Source organism: Coturnix japonica, chromosome 13 (genome assembly GCF_054131305.1).
Source record: "Coturnix japonica strain WE chromosome 13, WE-NBRP24, whole genome shotgun sequence".
In the NCBI taxonomy this organism is placed as follows: domain Eukaryota; kingdom Metazoa; phylum Chordata; class Aves; order Galliformes; family Phasianidae; genus Coturnix; species Coturnix japonica.
Window position 1 is genome coordinate 4,608,054 of NC_140675.1, and position 12,608 is coordinate 4,620,661.

The following is a 12,608-nucleotide window of genomic DNA, read 5'->3' on the forward strand; positions in this document are numbered from 1 at the left end:
GAAGCCAGCTTCATGCACTGTGTTTTGTTGTTGCTGGGTGAGAGGGGGATGCACGTTGGTGAGAAGATGAGCATTCCCTCCCCACTGTAAGGGTAGAGCAAGTCCGAGAGTGCCTCCTTAGACTGAATGAGTATAAGTCTATGGGGCCAGATGGCGTGCATCCCAGGGTCCTGAAGGAGCTGGCTGAGGTGGTTGCTGAGCCGCTCTCCATCATATTTGAGAAGTCGTGGCTGTCAGGTGAGGTCCCGGATGATTGGAGGAAGGGTCACGTCACTCCCATTTACAAGAAGGGGAGCAGGGACGACCCGGGTAACTACAGGCCGGTGAGTCTCACCTCCGTGCCTGGGAAGATTATGGAACAGATCCTCCTGGACAACATGCTTGATCACATAAAGAACAAGCATGTGATCCGAGACAGCCAGCACGGCTTCACCAGGGGAAGGTCATGCTTAACTAATCTTGTGGCCTTCTATGATGGAGTGACGGCGTTGGTGGATGAAGGGAAGGCGACCGATGTCATTTACCTGGACCTGAGCAAGGCCTTTGACATGGTCCCCCATCACATCCTCATCTCCAAATTGGAGGGAGGTGGATTTGATGGGTGGACAACTAGATGGATAAGCAATTGGTTGAAAGGCCGGAGACAGAGGGTGGTGGTCAATGGCTCTATGTCCAGGTGGAGGCCGGTAACGAGCGGCGTCCCTCAAGGGTCTGTCTTGGGACCGGTGCTCTTTAACATCTTTATTAATGACATCGATGAGGGAATGGAGTGCACCCTCAGCAAGTTTGCTGATGACACCAAGCTGAGTGGTGCAGTTGATACGGAGGAGGGAACAGATGCCATTCAGAGGGACCTTGACAGGCTGGAAAGCTGGGCTCGGGTGAACCTAATGAGGTTCAACACGGCAAAGTGCAAGGTTTTGCACTTGGGCCGGAAGAACCCCAGGCACCTGTACAGGCTGGGAGGAGTTGTCCTTGAGAGCAGCTCGGCTGAAAAAGACCTAGGGGTCCTGATAGATGAGAAACTTAACATGAGCCAGCAGTGCGTTCTGGCAGCCCAGAAAGCAAATGGGATCCTGGGCTCCATCAGGAGAGGGGTGGTCAGCAGGGATAGGGAGGTGATCGTCCCTCTCTACTCTGCTCTTGTGAGGCCCCATCTGGAGTACTGTGTCCAGGTGTGGAGCCCTCAGTACAAAAAAGATATGGAGATTTTGGAAAGGGTCCAGAGGAGGGCCACAAAGATGATCAGGGGGCTGGAGCACCTCCCCTATGAGGACAGGCTGAGGGAGTTGGGTTTGTTCAGCCTGGAGAAGAGAAGGTTGCGGGGTGACCTCATTGCAGCCTTTCAATACCTGAAGGGAACTTACTCCCAGGAAGGGAGTAAACTCTTCGAAAGGGCTGATAATAGCAGGACTAGGGGAAATGGTTTTAAGTTGAAGGAGGGAAGATTTAGGTTGGATGTTAGGGGTAAGTTCTTTACTAGAAGGGTGGTTAGGTCCTGGAACAGGCTGCCCAGTGAGGTTGTGGATGCCCCGTCCTTGGAGGTGTTCAAGACCAGGTTGGACGGGGCCCTGGGCAACCTGATCTAGTAAATGCGTATGTTTGGTGGCCCTGCTAGGCAGGGGGGTTGGAACTACATGATCCTTGAGGTCCCTTCCAACCCGGGTAATTCTGTAATTCTGTGATTCTGTGATTGCTGGATCTGCCACGAGTGTCCCTTCTGCCTCTAAGAATATGTCCTAAGTAGGATGTGAACACTGCTGGCACTTCCTCATTGCACGTGCTTGGAGGATCTTCAGTTCTTGCACATTCAGGATGTCTGTCAGTGACTACGAGGAAATTCTCAAGTACTAGGAATTCCATGAAACAGTTGGAACGGGTAAGTGTCATCTTTGTACAGAAACAGCACGCCTAACAGTCTGTCTCACCACTCTAGAATTAATCTGAGAATAGATTAACAGCTCTTGTCAGTTCTCTAAGTCAGGTTTCATTTGTATAAATTTGAAATTCGTTTTTTAAACCAGTTGGAAATTGTAATGTTATATTAGAGAAGAATTCACACTCAACTTTAAGCATCTGTGTTTTGATTTGTAGGTGGTTTTGCCAAGGTAAAACTCGGGCGGCATCTTCTTACTGGTGAAAAAGTTGCACTAAAAATCATGGAGAAAGTTACTGTAGGGGTAAGCCAAAAGGCATTTAAATATGATAATATCTTCTGTTGGAGTTGTGGAGTTCTCAAGAACACGGGGGCAGGTGGGATGGTACATACGAATGCAGCCTACTGGTCCCATTGCCTTTTGAAAGATGCTGTAGAGCTGGAAAAAGTTTAACAGAGCACCACAAATCTTCTTCCTCGTTGTTCAGAGGGCAGAATTCTCTGGCTGTAAAATGGAGGAAGTTATTACGTTATTACATTACATTACATTACATTATTGTTATATTATTACAGCAACTTTACCAAAATGCCAATGAAAATGCTGAATGTTTTACTTTTCATTTTTCACAGCTCTGTTTCAGAATTTCTATGGGAGTGATGTCAGTCATTGCTGAGTTGATGTTGAATTGTGTACTGTCCCGTATGTGCTTGTTCTGTTCCACAGCAGTCAGATGTGGTACCTGGTATGTCACAGTAGTTAGCGATTTCATCGCTTGCTTTTATGGTCTCTTAAGGATGACTTGCCTCATGCTAAAACAGAAATTGATGCCATGAAGAACTGAAGTCATCAACGTGTTTGCCCATTGGATCACGTAAGAGAGACATCAAAGAAATACTTATAGTCATAGAGGTAAGAAATAGTTTCTGCTTTCTGTGCTGTCATTGTTACTTACCTTTCTCTGATACTCTCTAAATGCATTTTCAGATAACCTTATCTTACAGGGAAGCTGTTTGATTGCATTGATTCTAAGGACCACCTTTTGGAAGAGGAAGCTCCAGTCTTTTTTTGACATATTGTTTCAGCAATTGCTTATGTTCACAGTCAGGGTTATGCCCAGAGACCTCAAACCAGTGAGCCTGAACTGTAGTCAGTCTTCCATAAATAATAATGAATGTGTTTTTATTTTTCTGTTGGGAGAGAAAGTTACAGTACTCCACTCCATTCCAGTGGATTGCAGGAGAGAACTTAAGGCGGGAGAAGTAACACAAAGTAGAATTCATGGGTTGATTGAATTGATAGAATTATTTACTGAGATAAAGGATAATAGTTATGATGAATGCAAAAGCAATTGCTCACCACCTACCAATCAGTGTCCAGTTAGCCTCCTAGTAGTGGAAGAGATTGACATGAAGTTCTACCCCCTTCAAAACTCCTTCCACAATATGTCATATAGTATGGAATATCCTTTGGCCAGTTTAAGTCAGCTGTCCTAGTTCTGTTCCTTCTCACTTCCTTGGGCTCTCAGCTGAGATTGACTGTGGCTCTGTACAACGCTGCCTGGCAGCAACTGTAAGCATCACTGCGCTATCTCCATTGTTTCTCTAGAATGAAAACGTAGTATTAAATCAGACACTGAAGAAAATAATTCAGTTCCAGCTGAAACTCAGAGAATAACTTGTGCTTAGGATTCTTTCCCTACAGGAAATGTTAGATAATTATTGCTATTTGGTACTGTGTTGTGTAGCTGAGCTGGATTTTGTTATCCTTGAAGAAGTATCTTCCTCTGAAAGGGGAGTAAAACATGATGCTCCTAATGAGCGGAGCAGAGACACAGATCTGATCTGAGTGTTGGTTTCCCATTTTTGTGATGCTCTTTGCTGCAGTTTGTATCTAGAGAGAAGCCCTTGTGGTGTCAGTCTGTTGTGTAACCTGCTCTAGTTTTGTGCCTCAAGGAAGAGTGATCCTTTAAACAAATGGTGGCTGTACAGAGGGTATGGGGTGAGATGCATTCCTCTGGCCCCATCCAATGGATTTTCTGTCACTGAAGACATGAAGCACAGGTTAGGTACTGGAAGGCTTGAATATTTCCTCACCAATAGGTTAGAGCTTGGCATTTTGTAAGCTGCTGGTATCTCTCAGTAAAGCAAATCATTACAGCACGAGCATTTTCCTAGGCATCTTATGAAATCCCTCTATCTAAGGCTACTGGAAGGCACTCTGAACAAAAATCATTCTCCCCAGCTTCTCTTCTCTGAGTGGGAGCTTCAGCCCCCTGCACAGGCTGGAGGTCATCCCCAGAACTTGCTTCAGGTTGTTATCCTTCCTGGCCAAAAACCAGATACAGTATTGTAGATGTGGTCCAGTGAGTGTTGAAGCAGGAATGACTTGTCGTGGTCTGGTTGTGCTGCTTTTTAATGCAGCTGATGATCTTGTTGTACTTCTTTTCTGTCAGAGCACACTGCTGGCTTGCATTCAGCCTGTGGTCTCTCACCACTTGTCCTCCTAGTTCCATACAGTTCGGTCTGTTCATTAAAATGTTTCAGTAAGTTGGTCTGGTCCTACGAAGCAGTATGACTGCAGTAAGCAGTGTACATGGTGTGCTGTGAGTACTGCACACATTCCTCTTGGCAGCTTGTGGAACAGACATTGTGCATTGTTTGGATTGTGTAAGCATTCCTGTTGGTCTCTTGTGATGCTCACCTTCTTAGAGCACCTTTCCATGTTTGGCTCTACATATTTTGGTACCTTACTTGTTTTTTTTGGTTTAGCAGGGAAGGTCTTCTTCTGAAGCATCCTCAGTCTTGGTCTGGGCAGCATACTTAGAAATGACATGGACGTTACATGAGTGGGTAATCAAAGGGGGAAAGATCTCACCTTTCTGATCTGTTTCCTTTTAGAAGACAGTCCTGGAGAGGATTTGCTTTCCTTGTTTCCTGGAGACTTGGATTCTTAGATGGTTTTGACTGCAGCTATTTCTGATGTTAATTCCTTTTTCTGTACTTTAGTAGCAAAGTGCACGTGGAGTGCTTTGGAATTGTCTGAAGTTGCCAGGTTGCTTGTGATCACATATGTAACGTGGAGTTATGTGTGGTGCCAGTGATAATTCAGTGTGATGAACTTGAAGGCTTTCAGTAGAATTGCAGCCCTAATAGAAACAATGACTTGAACTCTGGAATTCTGTGTAAAATCATTAGCTAGCTTGTGGTCCGGGTCTTCAAACCAAAGGCTATGAGGTGCTGCTCTTGTTGACACAGGCTGTGAAAGATGACTTGAGCTCTAAGAGTAATTTCCCTTCTGCTCTTGATATGAACGTCAAATCCAAAATTACAGTATTAAGAACATAATATAAAAGTTTTTGCTGCTGGCTTGTGGACCTGCATTAGCTGTTAGCCATAGTTTGGAACTTGCGAAGCAATCTTATTTAGATTTTAGTGATGAAATCTTTTGATGAAATCTTCCTTTTAATTCTGCAAAAGAATCTCAATGGCACATTTCTTTTCAGTCTGAAAAGGCTCTGACATAATGAAGATGTGCCAGACTGCAGCCATGTGCCAGATGTGTTTGGATCCATGGAATTTTCTGATGTAGCTTCAGTGTTTGAAGAATCTCCGCTTGATCTAAATACTCAGAGAACAAAGCAGGTGTGTAAAGATGTAGTGCTAGTTTCTTACAGAAAAAATATAGCACTTAATCCAGAAATTTACTTCTCATTGTATATAGTGCTTACTCCATACTTCAGTATCTAGTAAACCTTGACCGAAGTAAGATACAGATTGAGCAAAGTATGTTAAGCATAAATTTTGGTGCCTTCTACCTGTAGGCCATGGTTCATTTTACAAGAACCCTAACTCCAGTGTTTGGTTTGCACAGAAATAGCAAGCAAGGGAACAAGTAAAGGAGTCAGTGAGGATTTTAAAACGCAATGGAAAGTGATAAGGCACAGTTGATAAGATTTTGGAGTTAGGTTGGATGTACACAGAGCTTTAAAGAGGAAGAATCTTCAGGAATAGTCAGCATGGATTGACCAAGGGCAAATTGTACTTGACCCACCATTGCTAGGTGAGCTTCTGCTTTAAAGCATCAAGCTGAATAAAGAAGGCAGTTTTAAAAGCAAGCTTACCAATTCGTTTTTAACCAGTGATTTTTTCAGGAAGGAAAGCTTATAGATGCTGTTTGCTAATGGAAGATGGAGAGAGGAAAAGCAAGAGAAAGGCATGATGTGTGCATAGCCACCACATCCCATCTGCAGCGTTCTCCCCCTCTGCAAACGAGGAGCAGCTCATCAAGCTTGGCCTGGGCCATGGAAAGGGAGCATGCTAACATCTGGGCCAACCCAAACGAGTTAGTTCTGCAGGTTGGTTGTTTTCTGCTGTTTGTCTCACGTCCTGTTGCTCAGCGGTAGATTTGTTCATGTTCAGTGCCAACAGGAAACACCCAACAGGTGGGGTTTGCAGAGAAAGAGGTCCTGCAGGTCTTGTGTGACACCCATGGAACCGTAGCGAGGCTGCATGTGTGTAAAACACCAGGAATCAACAGAGGTGTGAAGGTGAGCTGTGGGCTGCAGTACCACAGGAAGGGATGTGTGTGCTCTGGGTTTGGATGCTTCTGTGTGTTTTAAGTGACTGAGATACCACTGCTCAGTCTGTTTGAGTGTATAGAAGAAGTGTAACATCCATTCTGATGGAGTATTGTGAACGGAGCCCTGTGGGTTTGAGACCTGCCTTTAAGCTTGTGGGCATCATCCAGGAGTTGGGGATGGGGCAAGGGAAGTTGGGGTGAGGGATGAAGCGTAGGAACAGAAACTTCTTTGGTCCATATTAACTCCTCCCTTTTTTGATTAGGAATCGATGTGGGTTTCTTTTATAAAGAAACAGACTCATTGTGAAGCCTGTGAATGAATTGATTCACGCCTGCTGATTGGTGCTGTTCTCTACAAGGAGCTTCAGTGGAAATGGACACTTGTGGTCCACTGTCTGGCCCCCTCCTATGTGCTCAGATCAGCCAAGTTGTCAAGGCCTGGCTCTTGGTTGGTGAGTTGTGCCAAGGTCAGAGAGTTGGATTTTCTGGGCTTTGAGACACGTCTTCAAGATGCACATTGTGTTATTTCTGATGTGTTGACCTGTTGAGGTCCAGCCCCAAATGAGGATTCAAGTACTACCACAGCAGGAATGGTTTAGATTGGAACTGGAATGCAGAAGGTTGGAGTCAGCAGGAGCAGGGAATCGATCATCCCCCTGTACTTGGCACTGGTGAGTCCTCACCTTGAGTTCTGTGTTCAGTTCTTGGCCCCTCACTGCAAGAAGGACACTGAAATCCTGGGATATGTCCAAAGAAGAACACTGAAGGTGTGAGGTGTCTAGAGCACAAGTCTTTTAGCAAGCACTATCTTAGAGGCAGCCTTGATTTCTCCAGCTCCAAGCTTTGTGCCACAAGAGCTCTCCTGCTTCTAACTGTGATGTGAGACCGTATGGAAGGCTCTGCAGAAGTCCTTCCTTTTCTTGACTGTATTTTGTGTGGCTTTGGACTTGTTTTCATCTTCCTCAAAGCCCTCTGCCCAATTCTGTGTCCTTCTCTGCAGCCATGAATTCAATATGGAGCAGGTTCCTGAGCTCAGCGTCCAAGACATTCACAGCGTGAGCTCCCTGTGTAAGATGTATTTCAGGGAGCTCCTGAACCCTCTGCTGACCGAGCAGCTGTATGCCAGGATCTCTATAAGCTCAGGGCAATGTCTTGGAAATGACACGTACCAGTTCCCTGGCCATCCTGGTTAGTGGTTGTAGCAGTGCCCCAGCTCTGAGGTCTTCTTTCTGTTAGCCCCATGAGTCACGTCTTTGCCACATCCTGCCTCTCACTGATGGCACTTGTGGTGGTGCCAGGAGGTGCTTATTTAAGCTATTCACAATGGTTGTGAGAATTCCTTTTCCTTTGCTGTTCTCCTGCTATTGGTAGAATGGGGTTAATAGCAAAGTGGACTTGGAGACGAATGCCTGCTGCGAGGAGCTGCACTGTGCAATCAGGCTGTAAAGCTGCCCAGTGCTTGCACCGCTTGGCCTTGATGGCACGGGCTGTGTGTATAATCAGGAGGGGTGTTAACTCTTTGAAAGGCCCGATAATATCAGTTCAAGAGGAAATGGTTTTATGTTGAAAGAGGGAAGATTAACGTTGGATGTTAGGGGAAAGTTCTTTACTAGGAGAGTGCTGAGGTCCTGGAACAGGCTGCCCAGGGACGTTGTGGATCCCCCATCCGTAGAGGTGTCCAAGGCCAGGTTAGATGTGGCCCTGGGCAGCCTGGTCTAGTAAATGTGGAAGATAGGTGGCCCTACCAGGCAGGGGGAGTGGAGCTTCATTATCCTTGAGGTCCCTTCCAACCCGGGTCATTCTGTGTTTCTGTGTTCCCCAGATGCCTCTTGGAAGGCATCAAGTCTGCCTCAGTGCTGACCACCAGTGCACTGTCCCCATGGGACTTAATAAGACACTTGATTTCTCTGGCAGGGATCTGCTCGGTGATAAACATGCATGCTAAGAACTTAGTGATAGTGTGGGCTCCAAACCTCTTAAGGTAAACTTCTTCTTCCATTTCAACACGATGCTTAGTTCTGCTGTCCCCCAACCCAGGTGCACAATTTCTAGATGACAGTTTCTACTCACTTGTTTAGCTGGGACTGCTGTGTCTCTGATCATCCAGGAGAATTAGTGGCATCACATCAGTGGCATTGCTGTTTGCCCACTGCGGAAGTCTCCAGAGCCCAGCTTGACAGTTTTTGGCTACAGAAATTCAGACTTGGGGAAGTGACCTCGGGGAAATGACTTGTAAGATCTGCCTTTTCTTCAGATCCCAGCAGAGCCAATCTTCCTGCGCCAGCAAAGCTGCTTGCATGGAGCTGCAGATACAGTCAGCTGTTGTGGAATTACTCATCAGCCACACAGATGTCATCTTCTGCTCCAAATCCACACCAGCCATGGGAGAGGGAGTAGGTGAGCATCTTCCTCCATTAGCTTGATCTTGATCTGACAGCTTCATCCAATCCAGGGCTTCTCCAAGACCTTTGAAAATTCTATTACTGTTGAGGAGACAGCAGGCTTCTGGGCTTAGATTAGAATATGGTGCCCCATTCCTGGATCCTTAGTGTGTCCAAACACAAACCTTACATGGAGAAAACCATCACTGCTGTTAAGATTTTTTGCAAGCAGTTGAAGCTTGATTGAAATGTGGCAGCAACGCTTTCTGAAATCCCAGACCCCTAGTTTTTCTAGGATTTTTGTTTGCCTGTTTTTGATACAGTGAGCTGCTCTTAATTGTGGCTGTGTCCTTTGCCACGAGCATACCTCTGAGCACACGGTTATTTTGAGCTCCTCTTCTTCCAGTGTCTCGGATAAGCAAGTCTGAGAGAAATGCAGAACTGGGATGGCTGTGCTGCTGCTTCCTCCTCCATCTCACCTGTGGTTTTCCCTTGCAGGGCACAGTTCTCTGCCTGGGCCCAAGTCTGTGTGGGTGTCTCCATCCACAAAGCTGCTCACACTGCAGGAGGCACAGGCTGAGAGGAGAGGCCAGAGCAGCTCTCCTGTTGCAACACAGAGCAGCAAGATACAAGTGGAGGAAGGGCCTGCAGCTGTACTGAGGAACTTCAACGCAATCATTGATTTTCCATCTGAAAGGTAAAGAAAGAGGAATTCCCTTTCCAGCCCCTATCATCATTGTTCAGGTGATTTCTATTGGTTTATTTTTTGTCCATTACATCTCCAAGCACTCAACTAAAAAACAGTTGCACTATGGGCTCAGTGGAGCCACACAAGGTGCCTTTCCTTCCTGGTTGGGCAGGCAGTCACAAGATGCAGAAAGCCACGCTGGTGTCTATCCTGGCCTGTGCTGCCTATACCTGGAAACACTGGGGTTTTCCAGATTTCAGGGCCACGCACCTGAAACCAATTGCGCTTCTCCTGTAAGCAGAGCTGTTGGTCGGACTTGCTGGCACTAGAAATTAAAGATGGCAGTGAGCTGAGGCCAAGGAGGTGTTAACGTAAGAGTCAGAGATGCTTTTGAGCTTCCCTTATGGCTGCACCATTTTCTCAGAAAGCAGTTACGCCTGCCAGCTCCTTTCCTGCTGCTGAGCCTTTGCTCACATGCTCCGCATCTTGCTTGAAATCATTGAGAGGAATGTAGCCAGCAGGACTTGAGGGCTGAGCTGTAGGAATGGAAGCATCCTCTGCTGTTTGAAACAGAGCACGTTTCTAAGCTGTGTTTCAGCAGTAAGCAGGCAGTGCCAGGAGTAGGGAACTGCTGGCAAGGGCTCGGTGCAGCTCTTCCCTCACCCTGCACCACGACTGCTCTGTTTTCTCTGCAGACCATGTTCTCCCGGCAAGAGGAAGGAATCACCTGCTGGCAGTTGGTGTTCCTGTTTCTGCCTACGCAAACGATCCCATATGGCCAAACACCAATTGCAGAGCAGTGCCAGGGAGCCTTCCAAAGCAGAACGCGTGGTCCTGGCAGGTAAGGGTGCAAATCCAGCTTTCAAAGCACTGCTTGTCAGCAACATGGGTAGAATTCATGCTTTCAGTGGGCTTGTACCTCCTTCTGGCGTTCAAGCCCATACCTGACATCTTCAGCTGACCCCTGTTTTCCCAAAGGAGCCTCTGAAGCCTTTGCCTCCATGGGCAGAGGAAGTTGGATGCTAACCCCTGTGTATCCACTCCTTCCTAGGTGAATCGAGCTCTTGTGAACCCAGAAGAGCCAGGTCAAGTGCTGATTGCTCAGACAGTGCTTCCATCAACAGAGACCTCATGGGAAGCACAAGTTGCTGCAATTCAAATGAGAGCCTCCCGTGTGCCAGCAGCGACGGAGAGCAGGAGGTCATTGTTCAGGCACTCATTTCTCCCAGCTCTGCTGAAGGGGCTGATCTGAGCCTGCCAGAAAACACAGTCACCAGCCTGGACTGTGGCCTGGTGCCTTTGCAGAGCAGCCCAGACCAAACACAACCCGAGTGCCCCAACAGCGGCACCTCCAAGCAGGACGAAGTCACTGTCACTGAGGAGCAGCCGAGCCTCTTGGAGGGGGACTTGGAGTCAGGCCTCCAGTCCCAGGCACCCGGCAGCAGCACGAGCTCCGAGCCACTCTCTCCTCAACAGCAAAGGATGAGTCCTGTCTTTCCAAGTGACTAAAGGCACGCTCATGCTCAGTCAACGGGATGGGGTGTTGGAAGAAGAAATGCTTAGAAGAGAAAATTTCCAGTGTTCATTTTAAAATATGGCATTTTTAAAAAGAGAAGAAGATAGAATAAGCAGATGTTGACAGATAAAGGGCACCTCATCAAATTTTGGGAAAGTCCATCTTGAGGAAACTTGGATAAGAGCAGAAAATAACTGTTTATGGATATACCCAATCACTAAAAATACCACCCTGAGTGCCAGCTCATGGCCCCAGACCCTTTTCTTCATTTCAAGAGCTGTCATCACAGAGGGCATCTTCCTGAGCTGGAGACCCTGAAGTAAAAGAATCCTTGGTCCTCAGTTAGTCCATGTAACTGATTTGCCTCGGAGCTGTGAACGTCACAGTGCACTGCTGAAAAACTGGCAGAGTTCCCCTGGAAACCCTGATTTGAATTCAGCAAAGTTCATCAAATCCAACAAGATTCAGAGGAAATGTTACAGGAACAACGAGTTGATATTTTCTCTGAAACTTCCTGGTAGGAGCACTAGAAATGTGGTCAGAAGTCTTTGTGGCATATGTAGGCCTCTTTTAAGAGATCAACATCACCTTTTGCAAAACAGAAAGATGTGGTGATTTATTCACATGAATACTGTGTCTGAACTCCACTTGTACCTGCCAAAGATCCTGCTACCTTCTCAGCTCAGTGAAGATTTGGCCTGCTGTATGCCCTGAATTATGGTATGGTCTTACCAGATTTTCCGAGTGAAATAACACATGACCAAACACTGCTCCTACTTCAGAATATATCCTGAGTTCATCCCACCTAATACAGACAGAATCATCTTATGCTCTGTTATTAGAGTATGAGAGATGGTTTGCATTGTTGACTAAACATACTTTTAGCACCATAGAACCATAGAATATCCCAGTTTGGAAGGAACCCAAAAAGATCATCAAGTACAACTCCTGGATCCACACAGGACTACCCAAAAATCAGACCCTGTGTCTGAGAGCACTGTCCAAAATACTTCCTGAAATCTGGCAAGCTCAGTGCTGTGACTACTTAATCTGGGGAGGCTGTTCCAGGGCCCAATCACCCTAAATCTTACTTCACTGATTCCTGAGAATTTCTTGGATGACCACGTTCCTATGTCATATGTATCCAGGTTAGATTGCATGAACCAAGCAGATCAATGTGATCTCATCCTCAACAATTTTGCATAAACCTAAAAGCACTGAGTTTTGTAAATGGGAAAGAAACACAAAGCAGACGCAGTTCTTATTCAAACTATAAAATGTCTAGGTGTTTCATGGGAAAAATAAATTTATATTGAACATATTTATATGTAAATTTTATTGTACAATAGAAATAAAATAAAAACAATGAGAAACATGCTGTTGTTTTATTTGTCTTCACAATGATGATGAAGAAAATTAAGTACAGAAGGATTTGGCCCAATATTCACTGACTTGCGTTGTCCCAGATTAGACTTCTCTAAGTGTAAACTCAGAGACCGAAACTACTGTCTTGATGTTCAGATGTCCTTTGCCCAAACCAGTGGTGTTGCTCAGGTGTGTATAGGTCT

At 46.0% G+C, this 12,608-nt stretch overlaps 1 protein-coding gene across 4 annotated transcripts; it reads left to right on the top strand.

Moving 5' to 3' along the window:
• Positions 1-5,313: 5,313 nt before the first annotated feature.
• LOC146758651 (rho GTPase-activating protein 32-like) lies at positions 5,314-12,391 on the top strand. Of its 4 annotated transcripts, none has more exons than XM_085514570.1 (7): positions 5,314-5,518; positions 5,748-5,936; positions 6,028-7,126; positions 8,493-8,852; positions 9,335-9,533; positions 10,220-10,365; positions 10,576-12,391. In XM_085514570.1, exons 4-7 carry the CDS (start codon positions 8,681-8,683, stop codon positions 11,031-11,033), a joined length of 975 nt encoding a protein of 324 aa, XP_085370696.1. In that variant the 5' UTR covers positions 5,314-5,518; positions 5,748-5,936; positions 6,028-7,126; positions 8,493-8,680; the 3' UTR covers positions 11,034-12,391. The 4 variants fall into 4 exon arrangements, with proteins under 4 accessions (XP_085370696.1, XP_085370695.1, XP_085370697.1 ...); XM_085514569.1 differs by lacking the exon at positions 5,748-5,936 and having other exon boundaries at positions 6,028-6,423; positions 6,719-7,126; XM_085514571.1 differs by lacking the exon at positions 5,748-5,936 and having other exon boundaries at positions 6,028-6,231; positions 6,719-7,126.
• The last annotated feature ends 217 nt before the right edge of the window (positions 12,392-12,608 follow it).

What these genes read in the sequence shown, in the direction of transcription:
- LOC146758651 (XM_085514570.1), top strand. Translation starts at nt 8,681, where the DNA reads ATGACTTGTAAGATCTGCCTTTTCTTCAGATCCCAGCAGAGCCAATCT. An exon ending in AGCCATGGGAGAGGGAGTAG is followed by an intron (nt 8,853 to 9,334) that starts GTGAGCATCTTC and finishes TTTCCCTTGCAG; the next exon opens with GGCACAGTTCTCTGCCTGGG. An exon ending in ATTGATTTTCCATCTGAAAG is followed by an intron (nt 9,534 to 10,219) that starts GTAAAGAAAGAG and finishes TTTTCTCTGCAG; the next exon opens with ACCATGTTCTCCCGGCAAGA.